The following is a 17,989-nucleotide window of genomic DNA, read 5'->3' on the forward strand; positions in this document are numbered from 1 at the left end:
TTTATTTATTTTGCTTTCAGGGTTATCACTGGGCTCGGTGCCCCCACTACAAATCCACTGCTCCTGGAGGCTATTTTTCCCATTTTGTTGCCCTTGTTACTCTTGTTATAGCTATTGTTGTTCTTGTTGGATAGGACAGACAGAAATAGAGAGAGGAGGGGAAGACTGAGAGAAGGAGAGAAAGAAAGACACCTGCAGACCTGCTTCACCGCTTGTGAAGGGATGCCTCTGGAGGTGGGGAGGTGTGGGGAGCTGGGGACTTGAGCCGGGATCCTTGCGCCAGTCCTTGCGCTTTGTGCCATGTGCACTTAACCCACTGCACTACCGCCCAACCCCCAATTAATTGACTAATTTTAAAAATTAAGCACTGGGTACTGTACAGCAAACCCTAACAAAGGGACTTTTCAAAGTTAACCCAATTACCAAATAATGTGATGATAACAATAACTATCCATTGTCTTCTTGAACCCTAAGACAGCAGGAACCTCACATTTCCACTATAGAGCTATATTTTCCCCAGTCCTGGAACCTTAGGGTAGGGCCCACTTTCCCTCATGCCTCTCCCAATTCATATCAATAATATTGCATCTGCCGATCGCAACCTGGTGGCATCACTTTATAAAATATAGCTATATGTAAATAACATTAAAGGACATAAATTTTAAAAATAATAAAACAAATAAATAGGTAAAAAAAAAAATTAAGCACTGGGCTGGCAAAATAGGTCACCTGAATAGCATGCATGCTTTGCCAGGTCCAAACCTAGGATGCACTATATTAAAAGAACTTCAGTGCTATGGAATCTTCCTCGCCTCCTACCCTACAGCCCTGTCTCTGTCCTGAGAACAGAAAAAAAAAAGGAAGGACCACATCTACTTGACACTTTCTGTCAGGTCTCCCTACTTCCTTTTTACTCATGCTGAAATTTTTAATTAAAACCCAGACCAAAGAAAGAGGTGGAAAGGGGAGCAGTCGCATGGTATAGACCTTGAGATTAATATCTTTTAATATAACTGATGTTATTGCATTTGCCTTGTTCAAAGAGCTTCCTTTTACACCGGAGGTCACAGACTTGATGAGAGCAAGAAAACTCGTATGTGGTCAGTACAGAAACCATTTTCTCAGAGGGGCAGTGATGTTCAGGCAAGTATTTAACAAGTTTTCTACAAGGCAAATGCCTTCCTTTGGAGTGAGTGCCAGCTCCTGTGGCATACTACTTTCTTAAGGTTGACTTCAGACTACAAAAATGGCAAAAGTGAGTCTATAACTGGACATAGAGATAGCAGTTATCCCATTTTCCTTTTTTTTAAATATAATTTTTACTTATAAAAAGGAAACACTGACAAAAACCATAGGGTAAGAGGCTACAACTCCACACAATTCCCACCACCAAAACTCCCTATCCTAGCCCCTCCCCTGATAGATTTCCTATTCTTTATCCCTCTGGGAGCATGGATCAAGGGACATTATGGGGTACAGAAGGTGAAAGGTCTGGCTTCTGTAATTGCTTCTCCACTGAACATGGTTGACAGGTCAGGTCAATCCATAATCCCAGATTGTCTCTCGCTTTCCTTGGTGGGGTGGGACTCTGGGGAAGCAGAGTGCCAGGACTAGAGCACTGGTTAGCTCTGGCTTATGCTGATATAGGGGATTGAACCTGGGACTTCAGAGCCTCACGCATGAGAGTCTTCTTTGCATAACCATTATGCTATCTACCCTGCCCCAGGAATAGAAGTCCTGAATCATCCTTGGGTACCATGTCTCTTAAATGCTTTTCTCTAGTGGTGGTTAGTGCTGCCATTATAATTATAAGAGTTAGGGAGGTAAAAGCAAAGGTATCATAGTATTCTTTCTTACTTTTAAGCACTTTTTATATAAGTTTTTATCTTCAATTATTTATTAGATAGAGACAAACAGAAATTGAGAGGAAAATGGATGGTAGAGACTGAGAGAGACAAGAGAGACACCTGCAACACTGCTTCACCCCCTGAAAAGCTTTCCCCCTGCAGGTGGGGACCAGGGGTTAGAACCTGGGTCCTTGCACACTGTTACATATGCACTCAATCAGGATACACCAACACTCAGGCCCCAGAATACTATTCTTTCTAAATAATGATGTCTTTTTTGCTCTCACATATTTTAGGACTGTCTCCTATGATAAAGAGAAACCAACCTGATGGTGTGAATATGATGCAATACCAATAAACTTGTAGCCAGATATCTTAGTCTGTTTTTCTGGATTTACCCTTAACAAGAGGAAATCTGTATCAAATACATGACCCCACACTTCATAGCTATGAAATAATTAATGTGTGGAACACTTATAGAAATCTGTCATGATAAAATTTAAACCACACCATATTTAAAGCTTAAATAAAAAGTGGACATAAGTAAAGGTTAAGAGAGCCACTAAGAATTTTCTTTTTTCTTAATATTTTTTAGCTTTATTTATCTATTGGGTAGAGACAGCCAGAAATCAAGAGGAAAGGGAGTAGTAGAGAGAGAGAGAGAGAGAGAGAGAGAGAGGGAGGGAGAGAGGAGGGGAATCCTGTAGTACTGCTTTACCACTTGCAAAGTTTTCCCTTGCAGATGGGGACTAGGGGTTTGAACCCAGGTCCTTAAGCATTGTAACATGTGTGCTCAACCAGGTGCGCCACCACCCAGCCCCTAGAATATTATTTTTTCTTAATTTAATTAATTAGGTAATTAATTTTCACCAGAGCCCTGCTCAGCTCTGGCTTATGGTGGTATGGAGGATTGAACCTGGAACTTTGGAACCTAAGGCATGAGAGACTCTTTGAGTCACCATTATGCTATCTACGCCTACCCTCCACTAAGAATTTTCTTTACTACATTGTCTCACTAACTCAATGTCATCTATGAAAGGGCAGCTTTATTCAATAGAAAATGTCAACCATTCCAATCAAACCCTGAGATTGATTTTTATTAGGATAAAATATAAAATAAGCCACTCTCATGGAATGACATAAGTGTAAAAATAAAATTAAAATGAAATCCATCTAGCTGGCTTTTTAATAACATCATAATACCTTAGGACCACCACTGGATAGCAGATTTCCATTTTCTTTTACCTGATTTTACCTAGACTTTGAGTTGACGTACTCTTTCTCATTTTTTTTTTTCATAGAATTTTAGACTTGTGGGCTGTCGAAAACCTAATCATGCACGAGAAATGTTGGTACCTGAGGACACCTGGCTCCTGAGCAGTGGGGTATAATTAATTCTCAGCTGGTGTCAGGCCTACTCAAGTATCCAGCATTTTTGTCTAGCAGCTCTAAGGAAAATGAGCTAGAGGAAAGCATTACCTGCTCAGGTTTATGTGGCAATGTTACATTGAAGAAAAAAGGAACACATTACCTCTTGAAGGACTCTCTTCATCTTTAACAGTAAGGTTTTGACTGCCGTGCAGTCCTGTAACATGAGTCTGAAAGGCAGAGAGTCCAGGCTTCCTCCATTGTCCTCCATGCTGAGTAGTGGCCAGTCTGTAGAAGGGCTGCTGGGCATCCGGTTGGGGTGGGGGAACCGGGCATCCTGATCAGCATCTTTTGATAATTTCAAGGAGAGGCTCCTAATCATAACAAAGAACAAAAGAAATCATAAGGTTTAGAGCAGTAGTCCCAAGCTCTTTACTAATAACTAGTGATTAATAATAGTAATAATAACAACAATAATAAAATTCCTTGTGACATCTGTCATTTTCTCCTTTAATCCTGGAAATTCTGAGATCGCTTGACAGAATTACACATGGGTCTCTTGTGTGTTTTTTGGGAAGATTCAATGACAATCATGTTTTCAGAAAGGAACTTTGGAGGCTGTGTGTCTGATGTGTGTTTGAGCACGGATGGCTGAGCCCCCTGGAAGCTCGTCTATCAGTCTTCCCTTGGCAGGTCAGCCTTGTGGTCAAACTAGATGTGGCAAGAATACATGGGGGGAATTCCAACCTTCCTATCAGCCTTGCCGCATCACCCACCCTTCCCCTTTCTGGTGGGCTTCGCCTTCCTTATATTTCTATTTCCCTGTTCCTGCATCACTATCCAAACCCTTTCATTGCCTTGCTCTCTTTGCCCTTATAAGGAGATATTGACCTCATTGGCCAACTGGCTACATCCCCTGTATAGCTGCCCCTTTATAAATTTGTAACTGTGTCAATAAAGTTGTTCCATTCCCCACAACGGAACCCTAAAGAGGCTTGTGTATCGTCTGCTGTCACGATATGCTGGAAGACCCCTTTAGCAAACTCGCTCCTGCCTCGTCCCCCCCCAACAAAACCCCAACAGGAGGCCAGGTGGTGACTCAGATAGTACAGCACAGATGTCACCACATGTGAGGAGCCATCTCTCTATCTCTCCCCTGCTATGTCTCTCATCTCTAGTTAAAAAGGGAAGGAAGGAACTGAGTGCCTGTAGGTCCAGTCCTCGGCTCCTCACGTCACTTTTTTTTATTAGTGATTTGATAATGCTTAACAAGATTGTAGGATGACAGAGGTACAATTCCACACCATTCCCACCACCAGATATCTGTGTCCCATCCCCTCCATTGGAAGGCTGCAATACTACAGTAATCAGCACTCTCTACTCAGTGTTTTTTTTTACTACAATCCTAGCTCTAGACTTATTAGCAGCATGACTATTTGTATATTATTACTTGTTCATTTATTTTTAATTAATCGATTAATTAATTATTCTTTTCAGAACCCTGCTCAGCTCTGGCTTATGGTGGTGTGGGGGATTGGAACTGGGGCCTTGGAGCTTCATGCATGAGTTTCTTTGCATAACCACTCTCCTGTCTCCCCTATCCCCATGTGTGATTGATTATATGACCTTTCTTAATCTATAGTGATGTTGTGTAGCTCAGTAACAATAACAATACGTATTCTTTCCCATACACAGAAGGAAAACTTCACAAGCAGTGAAGATATTTTTTTACCACAGATATTTTTCTACTTCTCTATCTATACCTTTCCTCTTGATTTATCTGTCTCCATACAATAAATAATAAATATTTTAGGAAGGAATAAAAATGGCTTTGAGGAATTGTAGAGTCATATGCTCAGTCCCAACAATAAGCCTGATAGAATTAAAGAAAGAAATCAATAAAGAAGGAAGGAAGGCAGGAATGAAGGAGAGAGAGAGAGAGAGAGGTGGAGAAAGAGAGAGAGAGAGAGAGGTGGAGAAAGAGAGAGAGGGAGAGGGAGAAGAAGAGGGAGAGGGAGAAAGAAGGGAGGGAGGAAAAAAAGAAGAAAGAAAAGAAAAAGAGAAAGAAAGAAAGAAGAGATAAGGCAGAAGGGAGGGGAGGTCGGAAGGAAGGAAAGAAGAAAGGGAAGAAGGAACTTGAGGGTCAGTGGATAGATGTCCCATGACATGTGCGTGGCTCAGGTTCAGGCTCCAGCACTGTGTGGGAGTAGCAAGACACAGGGGGAAGATTCTGGTGCTATGATGTTGCTGCCTCTCTCTCTGTCTCTCTGCTTGGGGTGGAAATCATGGAGAAATTGTCCAGGCAGAGATGAAAATGTGCAAAAAAAAAAAAAAAAAGAAAAGAAAAAGAAAAAAGAAAAGAAAGAAAGAAAGAAAAAGAAGTCAGATTTGCTGTAACTTTTCACTTGTACACAGTAACAGTATAGTAGTAACAGCTGGGAGGTAGTGAGGACTCTTAGAGAGGGTGAGCGCCTCATTTGGTCCAATTGTTAGAGCCAAGGCTCCATGTGAGGAGTGTTAGCAGAAGCTTTGGTAGTACAGTATCTCTCTTCCCCTCTGTCTTTATCAAAAAACAAGCTAGAACAATGAAATTGTGTGTGCATGTGACCCCAGTTTCACAAGAAAAAGATATATTGAAAGCCAAAAGAAGCACGGGGAGAGGAACTTCATATAAAAAATTTGGGGGAAATGAGCTAAAAATCTGGCTGAACAGAGAAGCAATTACAGAAGCCATACCTTCTAACTTCTGTACCCCACAATGATCCTTGATCCATGCTGCCAGAAGAATAAAGAATAGGAAAGATATCAAGGGAGGGGATTGGATATGGAGCTATACATTGTGTGGAAATGTATCCCTCTTATCCTGTAGTCTTGTCAATATTTCCATTTTATAAATTAAAAAAATAAATATCTGGCTGAAAAGAAGAATCTGGCCCTAGTAATTAATCTAGGTTGATGACGGGAATAGTATGCAGACCTCATGTGACAACTGACAGTAAATCATTATTTTCCTAATAGAACAGAAAAAAGAAAAGAAAAAAAAAAAAAAACCTCGGGTTAGGTAAAGGGAAACAAATGTAATTATTATTTTAAACCTCTAATTCAATAAGTAGCAATTTTGATGAGTAACAAAAACTAATACACATTGGGTTATTAAGTGAAACTAGTGACACAACTGGGATACACAGATTATATATGCAAATAGCAAGTTTATAACATAATCATTCGGCATTTAGTATAGGAAGCACATACACTGATTTCTGTCCTACTTGATAATTAAAATAAGACATCTGAAGATCAACCATGGTTTACACTGAAGATATATGTAAAAGCAAAGGTATTAGGAATGACAGTTTTAAACTATGCAGATGACAAACAAATCTAAGTGACATTAAAAGAGGCATCAAAGAAGAAAGGCTTCTCTTACAAATTTGCCTAAGTTGACTTCCCTTCAAGAAAGACAAGGGTTCTATATAGTATTCACGGTTAATATGACAATACGGTTCAAGAAATTCATGAAGTATCTTAGGATTTATGTTCAATGCGGATAGCTTCCATGTATGCTATTTTCTGAATTGTGAGATGATCACTTAGCAATCTAATCTGAAAAGGACACAATAGCTTTGGAATATGTCAATAAAGTCAGGCAACTATGCAAATGAAGACACAAACTCTCAGTTGATTTTACTCAAATCTGATCATTTACCATGGGTCTGACTTCATGAGTCACTGTATAGTTAATAAAACACACATTTGAATTGTATTCAATTACTTGTTTTCATAAAGATAATGAACACAACTGCTCTTTCAGGTGGTAAGATGCTAACAGCTCTCCTGGCTCTATGATCTGCAGTGAAATCTTGGAATCAGGAGTCCTCCTAGCCAACAGATCTTGAGGGTTTGTCATGGATACTGACTAGGAACTACTTCACAGGTGTTCAATCATTCATACCTTGGATAAAGTCCATGTCTTTGTTAGGAGCATCTTACATATGAGAAAACAAAAGGCATCTTACATATGAGAAAACAAGAGTTCCAAGGAAGAAACATTTTCCAGACTTAGTAAAAAGGAGATCAGTGGGTGAATTAACCAGAGCATGCTTGCAAGAGATGTCTTCTTCCTTTTAACCATATGACTTCCATATGTGTACAACAGTATTTCTCAGGCACTTCTTCCATTATTTTTAGGGGGTGCACTTGTTAGTACATGTCAGGCTAGCTTCACGGGTGGGAGAGAGAGATGACCAGGGACTCATGGCTGAGTGGTACGCTGTTCAGTCTTTATTCATGTGGAACACAATGCAATCTAAGCTATCTCTAATCACAGTCTTGTCCTTATCTATCCTGAGGAGGAAGAGTCAGGTCCAAAGAGGATGCACGTAGGATAGGGGGTGGGGAAAAGGAAAAAGTGTGCAAAACAGTGAGGATTAAACCAATGCCCTGGAGGCAGGGCGGTGCTTAGTTAACAGTGGTTATGTAAATAGAATACAGTGTTAAGCAGGGGGATTAAACCAATGAAACAGAAGAGGTCTTAGAAGCAGAATTTAGAAGCATACCAACAAGTACATGTGTAAAATTTCTCAGTTTTCTGCATAATACTCTCACCCTCAGTCTAGGTCATCCTCTACCATCATGCACCAGGACCTGAACAACCTCTACTCCCAGAATCCTTTACTTTGGTGCAATCCAGTCCAAGTTCTGCTTTATGTTTTCCTCTTAGGCACTCCTATAATTGATTATATGTTAAACTATTTGATTGATAGTCACTAAAACTTGCTTTTTAAAAACTTTGTTTCCTTATTTTTTAATTTATGTACTTTATTTAAACTTTTATTTATTTTGGACAGACACAAAGAGAAATTGAGAGGGAAAAGGACAGAAGTAAAAGAGAAAGAGATAGCGAGGGAGGGTGGGGAGAGAGAGAAAGAGAGAGAGAGAGGAAGAGAGAGAGAGAGAGAGAGAGAGAGAGATACAACACTGCTTCACCCATCACTTATGAAGCTCCCCTCTGTAGGTGGGGGCAGAGAGCTTGAACCTGGGTTTTTGTGTATGACAACATATACTCCATGTGTACACATGCAAAGCCTCTAAAAAGATTTACTGATTTCTTGAGAAAGAGAGAGGAAGAACAGAGTACACCAGAGAATGTAATCCTAGAGGTTAAAGTGGAGACCCCATGCTTGAAAGTCCAATACTTTCCCTGCTGCGCCACCTCCTGGGCCACAGTAAAGTTCTTTAAGTAGGTACTGTCATAATTCTAATTCCACAGCTGAGTGATTTGCGTTGTAGACAGATTAAGTTCCATGGCAATCGAGGGACAGAATTTAGAAGGAATACAGGCAGTGCACTGCAATTCCAAATCATTACTCAACTCTGCATTCTGTGCAGAATAAAATAATATTTATATAAAGGATATTTTATAGTTTCACTTTAATGAATTTTATTTAATATGACAGACTGATTTTATTATATAAGATTTGTGAATTATATAATCTTTATTAAAGGTTTAGATTTTATTTTAGTATCTTTTATATTTTTTCTAATACCAGTGCAGAAAACATGGAGTTATATAAGTATTATAAATTGGAGCATATGTAGCAGTATTTTAGTTGTGATTATTACCCAAAGATTGATCACGTTTACATTGTAAACCAGCCTTGCATCAAGAACATAGCAGACTGGCTCAGCAAATAACTGTATAATTGAAGCTGAATAAATGAATATACTAGTAAAAAACATGATTCCTTGAAATAATGTATGAGTACAAGTCTCATTTGTTTGGAGATATTTGTCTGCAAGGTGGGGAACTTCTGTGTGTCATAGTGCTACTGCCCAAAGTTGAATATTGCCCTGAATTCTTACAATAAAAGGAATTAATCTAATTCTTTAAACATTCCTCTCAGAATGTTATTTATTTTAACCTATATATCCAATCATGGTTTTAAATATTAGTGAAGAATGATAACAATTTTAGAAACCATACTTGCATAAAATTCCAAGATTAACTTCAGGATTAATAATTTTATTTATTTTTGGATAGAGAAAAGAGAAGTTGTAAGGGGAGTGGGGGGACTAAGAGAGAGATAGACACCTTCTTCACCACTCCTGAAGCTTCCCCCTGCAGGTAGGAACTGGGGGGCTTGAACCCAGGTCCTTGTACACTGTAATATGTGTGTTCAACTAGGTGTGCCACCAAGAATTTTGGAAAGAATTTTATTTATATGTAAGAGACGGAAGAGGGAAAAGGGCAGAGAATCATAGCATCATGCTGGCACATGTGATGCTGGGGACTGAACTCAGGCTCTCATGTTTGAGAGTCCAAGGCTTTATCAACTGTAATACTTCCTGGGCCATTAATTTAAAGGATTTACACAAATCCGTCAGCCTATAGCTATAGTTTAGCAGTCACACATATATGGATCTTTGCAGTTCCAAGATTATATACTTGGGATCATATTTCCCTTTATTTTCTTTCTTTGTCTGATTGATTGATTTCTATTAGCAGAGTCCTGTTCAGCTCTGGCTTCTGATGGTGAACCTGGGCTTTGGAGCCTCAGACACAAGAGTCTCTTTGCCTACTCTTTATGTTATCTACCCCTATCCAGGGTTATACTTCATAGAATATGTACAGATATGTATTTAGAACAAAGAAATTACTATTTTGTTCAGTACTTCAAAGTTTGAAACTTCAAAATTCCAATAAGAGAGAAGGATAATATTTTACCACAGCCACTGTTGAAAGCATCCCCACTGAACCCAGCAAACCAGTGGTGGATGAAGTTTCAGAGATTAATAGAATACAGTAACTAACCTCCAAAGACTTACTATAACTATTTACACTCGAGCAGTCTATACCCCAAAATAATAGTTAATATGTGCATACATATGAAAAACAAATCTTTCTCAAGACTGTTTACGACTGGCATGAAAAACAGATCTCAAAGAAGACCAAAGTAATAAAAAGCATTCTTTAAAAAATATCTGTCTAGGGCTGGGAAGACAGCATAATGGTTCTGCCTGAGGCTTGGAGCTCCCAGGTTCAGTCCCCAGCACCACCATAAGCCAGAGCTGGGCAGTGCTCTGGTTTTTCACAGTGTCTTTCACTCTAAACTTATCTCTCATAAAAAATAAAATTTAAAAATAATGAAAATAGTTTAAAAAGATCTATCTATCTAACTGCCTTCCTACCTACTTACCTACCTGCCTATTTACCTACATTGGAGCAAGGTGGCGGTTCATCCAGCTGAGCATATATTACCACACACAAAGACTCATGTTCAGAATGCTGGCCCCCACTTGCAGGGAGGGAAGCTTCACAAGTGGTGAAGTAGTGCTACAGGTGTCTCTCTTCATCTCCCTCTCATTACTCCCACATTCCCTTCAATACTGTCTCTATCTAAAACAAACAAACAAAAAAAAAAAGATTGGAAAAGAAAAAATATATCCAATGGCCACTAGAAGTAGTGGATTCATTATGCAGGCATTGAAGTACAGCAACAATTCTTAAGGCAATAAAAAAACATAAAGTTAAAGTAAAATAAATGTATATTTGGGGGTAAATAGCATAATGGTTATGCAAATAGACTTTCAAACCTGAGGCTAAAAAGTCCCAGGTTTAGTCCCCTGCACCATCATAAGCCAAAGCTGAGCAGTGTTCTGGTAAAGAAGAAAAAAGAAAATAAAGAAAAAGAAAAAATAATGAAAAGAAAACAAATAACAACAAAATACTATATGTATCTTCTAAGAAAGAGGATGAGAAAGAGATCAGAATCCAACACAACTCATTTCTTACATATGTAGTGCTGAGGACCACAGAAAGTCACATTCTGGGAGTCAAGTGGTAGTGTAGTGGGTTAAACACACATGGCGCAAAGTGAAGTGCAAGGACCGGCATAAGGATCCAGGTTCGAGCCCCCGACCCTCCATCTGCAGGGGAGTGACTTCACAGACAGTGAAGCAGGTCTGTAGGTGTCTATCTTTCTCTTCCCCTCTCTATCTTCCCCTCTTCTCTTTATTTCTCTCTGTCCTATCCAACAACAACAGCAATAATAACTATAACAATGAAAAACAACAAGGGCAACAAAAGGAAAATAAGTAAATAAACATAAAAATAATATATATATTAAAAAAAGAAAGTCACATTCTTTAAACTTCACCTTTTTATAGCATTTTTATTGGGGAGATAGTGAAATAATGGCTTACAAGACAGTTGTTAGTACATGGATACAATTTCTTATCTCCTCATAACGTGTCAGCACAGCACTCCCACCACCAGTCCAGGTCCCTGTTCCCAGTAGTGCACTGGGTACCTACTGCCCTCCCTCCAGCCCCCCCCCCCCTCACATTCTCTTGGTCCAGAAGCCTTAGCTCTACTGGAACACCTTTAAGCCCATGTAGTGGTCACCCTATGTCTCCCTTTCTTGCCTTTTCATGTGAGATCATCTAGTATCTGTCCTTTTCCCTCTGAGTAGCTGCACTCTGACCTGAGCTGAGGCAGTTGAAGAAGGGACTATTCAACAGCCTTAAGGTCAGAAAGGGTGTGCACAACACTTGTCTAGGTGAGAACTATAGTTTGCATTGACAGGAGTGGGAAGTTTAGAAACCTTAAATAACGTGATGAATAATAATAACAACTACCTCTTGGTTTGTTGTTTTGTTTTTTTTTTTACAATTGGCTTTCACCCCGGTTCCATGGCTGCCAGTTCTTAGCAACATCGCCCCGCCAGATATTCGTCGGGATGCGGCATCATCTAAGTTCATTTCCCACGTCTACGCTCGACCAGACCTGCCAATATACGCAGATATCTTCGCCCACCCTGTCCAACGCTTGATGTCTCGTCATCCAATCTGGTCTCCTACGCCTACACTGAACTTCTCTGTTCCAGACTCTTGGAAACAGAGTTGGCAGTCAGCTGAGGTAAAGAACAAACACCTCATCACAGACCCCTGCAGACGTCAACCCGGCTTTGACCTAGCACGTTATGATTGGGCCCTCCTCAATCGCTATTGAACAGGCCATGGCCGGTGCGCCGCTATGTTCCATCGCTGGGGAGCCAGAGACGACCCGAACTGCCCCTGTGGCTACAGGCAGACTATGACCCACATAGTCAACGACTGCCACCTCTCCAGATTCAAAGGAGGTCTCGAAACTTTACATGAGGCTTAACCTGACGCTGTTGACTGGCTACGGAAGAAGGGCAAACGCTAGAAGAAGAAGACTGAGACAAAAATGTCCCAGCACCTCTGAGAAAAAAACATATAAACCACAACACTCCATCTTTGCAACTGACAAGAACTAAATAAAAAATATTGAATTCATAGTTGTGGTTCCCTCTAACACAGAAAGCCAATAATATGGTAATAATACAGGGGGTGTGGTATGGGAAGTGGTACAATAGATAAAACATCAGTCTCTCAAGCAGGAAGCTCCCAGTTCAATCCCAGGCAGCACATGTACCAGAGTTATATCTGGTTCTTTCTCTCTCTCCTATCCTTCTCATGAATGAATGAATGAATAAATAAATAAATAAATAAAATCTAAAAAAATAACTGGGGGGGTACAATTAAGGAGGTCTTTACCCTGCCCTGGAAGGTCTCACTGTCTTACCGACTAGTACAGTTCATGCATGGTCTAGTTCTGTCTGCCAGCTCTTTGAATATATTCAGGTGATTTAAAAAAAGGAGACAAATTTCAAAATAACTCCTTAAGTTGGCAAAAAAAAGGGGGGGATGTGTTAAGATATTGTGGCATACCAGGGGTTATTAATCACCAGAACTACTATAAAAATGGATGAATTAAAAGATGACTATATGAAAACAACAAAATCTCCAGTGAGCAAATCTATATATATAGTTCCTCCATTGTCAGCTCCATGAATATTCAGTAGAATTGCTCAGCAATATTTACTCCATGTTTTGTTTTCCTTTGTTTTCAGTGAGTGTTGACTTAGTCCCATGTTCAGCGGGGAAGCAATTACAGAAGCCAGACCTTCCACCTTCTGCAACCCACAATGGCCTTGGGTTCATACTCCCAGAGGGTTAAAGAATAGGGAACCTATCAGGGGAGGGGATGGGATACAGAGTTCTGGTGGTGGGAATTGTGTGGAGTTGTACCCCTCTTATCCTATGGTTTAGTCAATGTTGTCTTTTTATAAATAAAAAATTAAATAAAAAAAAACTAAGCACTATTTTAAGGGCAGCTTAGAAGCCAAAGTCCTATGATGGAACAAGAAGATGGCTTGAAAGAGGGTGAAGTGAACTCATACTTACCTTAGGGAATTGTGGAAACATAGCCACATGACAACAATCATCCTATAAGTCAGCATCTCCTCAATAAAGTGATACTGAAGCTGCAAAAAACAGTACTGTTTGATGATAGTTGAATTGAACCAAGTTTCTCTCTGTCTAGAAGTAGAACCAAAATAATGTAGGGATCTAGTAAGATCAACAGCTCAACTCATAAATGTTATTTACTGTACTCCTGAAACTTTTAGCTTGAGAAACCTGAGATGTTTAATGGACATTTAAATCCTTTAACTCAAACTAAACTATTTTTGTTATCTTTTCCAAATTTTGTTATAACAGGCACTGTCATTTTGACAGTCAGAAATTCTCTTTCTGCATGCATGTAGCCTTGAAATCACCTGACAACTTCCTAGGATGGTGGCCAAATTATTTACAAAATATAAGATCACTTCAGCTGCAAAAGACTGAGGTTATCTTACACTGAAGTTACTTCCTACTTAGTACAGCAACACCTTTCACTATAGTGGGTGTCTATGGCAGGCAGGGATCTAGTGATTTAAACTTTATAATGGGACTATGATATCTGAACTGTTTTTTTTCCCCAAGGAATAAAAATGTACAATTAGCCTCTGTTTGTCTAGCATAGCAACTGAACTTAACCATAAAAATGTTGTCCAAAGCTTTGTTGAGTAGACTTGCAAAATAGTAATGCTTGTTTTTAAAATTTATATCTTGAGAGACCATCTGGTTGAGTGCACACATTAAAGGGCACAAGGAACTGGGTTCAACCCTTGGTACAGACCTACAAGAGGAAAGCTTACAAGTGGTGAAGCATGGCTGCAGGTGTCTCTCTGTCTCTCTTCCTCTCTACATCTCTCTTCTCTCTCAAGTTTTCTTTGTCTCTATCCAATAATAAAAATATAAATGAATAAATAAATAAAACATATCTTGGGAAACATTGCTACTTGAATCTTACCTCAAAAGGGTCCAGATTTTTCATAGCAAATTAAATCTGAGTTTGAGTAATTCCAAGACAGGTACCAAACTACAAATCTATTTAAAAAATAACTGGAATCCAAATGTCATCTCCAGAAGAAAAACTATTACAGAAGCTAGAACTCCCACCTTTGTATCCCTAAAGAATTTTGGTCCATAATACCAGAGAGGGAGAAATGTTAGGGAATGAGGACCAAAAGGCTCTGAACTCCAAATCCATCAGGGCCTAGAGAGAAGAAGAAAATAGGAAGGACACTCAGACGTAGTAATAGGTGTAGGTGTGATTTAGGAAGAGAAGGCAGAACCATAGAAAAAATGAGTAATATATATATAAATATAAGATATAGATATATATATATGATCATAGAGACAATAGTCAATCCATCTGTAACCTTGGGAAAATTGCCATAACTTCCAGGAGGAACTGGGGACACAGAACTCTGGTGATGGGAACAGTGTGGAATTTTACTCCTGTTATCTTGTAACTTTGTAAACCAATATAAAATCACTAATTAAAACTTAGAAGAAAGTCATTGGTATCTCATTACTTAGCAAAACTGTTTAAGAAATCAAATTAAACTAATCAATGACTCACTATTTTAAAAAAAAGCTATTTTCCCCATATCTTTCTTGCAAAACATAGTTTCTCTGAAAGTGACATTAGGAAAAATCTAGTATTTCAAATAATTTTACCATTTTACTGTGGGTCTTTCTCTCTTTCTTTCTTTCTTTCTTTCTTTCTTTCTTTCTTTCTTTCTTTCTTTCTTTCTTTCTTTCTTTCTTTCACCAGAGCACTGTCAGCCCTTGCTTAGTCTTTTTTTTTTCTTGCCCCTGGTAGCTCTTTTTTCCTTTTTATTTATTTTTTTCTATTTAATTCAATAGGACAGAGACAGAGATAAATTGAAAAAGAAGGGGTAGACAGAAAGGGAAAAGGGGAAAGGAAAAGATGCAACCCTGCTTCATCACTTGTGAAGTGTTACCCCTGCAGGTGAGGTGCTGGGGTCTTGAACCAAGGCCCTTGTGTATAGTATTATGCTTGCTTACCTGGGTGCACTACCACCAGGGACCCTGGCTATTTAACCAAATTTCTGGAAGAAATGGAAGCAGCATCTGAACCTCCACTGTAATCCAGGGCTTATAAGAACTTAGTAAGAATTTAAATTTACACATGACTTCATGTGAGATTTTTCTGCTTCTACATATCTTTTTTTTTTTTTTTTTTTTTAGAGAAAGAGGGACAGAACAGGCTGGTGGTGGTGTTGAGGATTCAACCTGGGACCTCAGTTGCAGATGCTACTATGATGCCACCCTGACTTCCCTGGGCAGACGACCTCACTGCTCCAGAGCCTTATCCCACCAGGGAAAAATAGAGACAGACTGAGGGTATGGATTAACCTGCCAACACCCAAGTCCAATGGAGAAGCAGTTATAGAAGCCAGAACTCCCACCTTCTGCATCTCAAAAGGAATTTTGGTTCCTATTCCCAGAGGGATAAAGAATAGGGAAGCTTCCAATGAAGGGTATGGAACATGGAATTCTGGTGATGGGAACTCTGTGAAATTGTACCCCTGTTATTCTACAATCTTGTTAATCATTATTAGATCACTAATGAAAATTATTTTTTAAAAACAGCCTAACAATAAATAAATAAATAAAACTATAGGTTTGGCCACAGCCAAACAGCTGCACATATGTCACCCTGGGGCCTTGTTTCTGAGGCAGCCACAGGTTAACTTCCCAGCAGAGCCCACAGCTCCTCCTCAGCCTGGTTCCCAGACACACCTTCCCACTTACCTGCCTCAGGCACATGCTGTTTCTAAGGCTTCTGAAACCCCCATATTCTGGTATTTTCCTGCTGAGCCTAAGTGAGCTGAGTTGCCTGCATGTGGACCCCACCTCCCCATTGCACACTTGACCTCCCTATATAGTCAGGGTCCACCAGAGAATGGCCAACTGTGGTTGTAGCCATGTTGCTTGACCATCCCACATGCCCACCATTTACTCCCACTTCTTCTGATGGCCCCACCCCTGACTTCCTCTGCCGTTCTTTCTCTCCTGCCTCCTTTCCCTATGACATCATCAGACTCCTCCTTCCCATGACCTCCTACCTTCTCTCCCACCCACATGACTGCTCATTCAAGCCCTTTCTCCACTCTGCCCCTCCAACCTCCCCACAGTCTCTCTGCAGATAGTGAGAAAGATAGGAGACTCCTGTCAAAGGTGCTATTCAGGGGTGCTTTGAGGCAGCACTCAAACAGGATGCTTGCTTGACCTCCATGTCTTTTCCCCCACAGGGGAAGGGATGAAGGTGAAATAGAAAGCTTGGCCCTTCTGGGTTCTCAGAGACATGCCACCCAGTGGGTGAGAGTAAACACTGGGAGAAAGACTGCACCTCCCTGCACACTTTGCAATCAGACACCCTAAGTCCTAATCAAGCAAGGACCCTGTGATTCTGCAGATCAAGACTGTAAAGGAGTGCAAAATTTAAATGTTGTGATAAAAGTGGTAAAAACACATAGGGACTCAAAGCCATGTTGCACATTGCTAAGGTAAATATTCCACCATTGAATAGCAGGTACCTAGAGATGACAGATAGTTTAAATGTGCTCCTACTGACTACCCATGCATTCAGTGACATTAGGAAAAAAAAATCTAACAGTAACAAAGGTCTTCAGTGGGCAATCCACTGTCCATCCAGAACTGATGCAGAGATAATTCTCTGCCAGGAAGAGAAAGGCAGGACCCTGGCCCTCAGCCCTACAAAGCAACAAGGGCTACTAGCCAGACCTCCCATCTTCTGCCTCATAAAGATCTTTGGTCCATACTCCTAGAGGAATAAAACAGAAAAACTTCGAATGGAGGGGATGAGATATGGAACTCCGGTGGTAGAAACTGCATGCAATTGTACCCCTCTTACCCCACAATCTTGTCAATCATTATTAAAATCATTAGTTAAAAAGAGAGAGAGAGAGAATAAAAGAAAGAGAGCGAAAGGAAAAATAAGTGGCTGCTGAGAGTGGTGGATTCATAGTTCCAGCACAGAACCCCAACAATAACACTGAAGGCAATACAAAAAGGGGGGGCAGCTGCTGGCACAGCCAGTTAAGCACACATGCAGACTTAGTATTAAGTGCAAGGACTTCACAAGGATCAGGGTTCTAGCCTACACTCCCCACTTTTAGGGGGGACACCTCACAATCTTTCTCTCTCCTTCTCTATCCCCCCTTCAATTTCTCTTCGTCCTACTGAATAAAATGGGGGGGGGGAATGATCACTAGGAGCAGTGGATTTGTAGTACTGTAGTCCCAGCAATAACCCTGGAGGCAATAAATAAATAAATAAACAAATAAAAATAACAGAGAGAGAGAGACAGCAGGACACTGCTCAGCTCTGGCTGGTGGTGGTACTGGGGACTGGACCTGGGACCTCAGACTCACAGGCATGAAAGTCATTTGCAGAACCATGACACTGTCTCTCATGCCTGACAGTCCTAACCTTTTATAAAGCTTCAAAAAGTCAATCAGATTTATCTG

General features: G+C 40.1%; 1 protein-coding gene across 2 annotated transcripts in view; it reads right to left on the reverse strand.

Moving 5' to 3' along the window:
- Positions 1-17,989, reverse strand: part of CCSER1 (coiled-coil serine rich protein 1) — a 615,589-nt gene that overhangs the window by 239,220 nt on the left and 358,380 nt on the right. For both annotated transcript variants that reach the window (XM_060187734.1, XM_060187733.1), the window contains exon 6: positions 3,379-3,589. In XM_060187734.1, coding sequence (XP_060043717.1) covers positions 3,379-3,589 — 211 coding nt within the window. The remainder of the gene's footprint in view (positions 1-3,378; positions 3,590-17,989) is intronic.

Source organism: Erinaceus europaeus, chromosome 3, assembly GCF_950295315.1.
Source record: "Erinaceus europaeus chromosome 3, mEriEur2.1, whole genome shotgun sequence".
In the NCBI taxonomy this organism is placed as follows: domain Eukaryota; kingdom Metazoa; phylum Chordata; class Mammalia; order Eulipotyphla; family Erinaceidae; genus Erinaceus; species Erinaceus europaeus.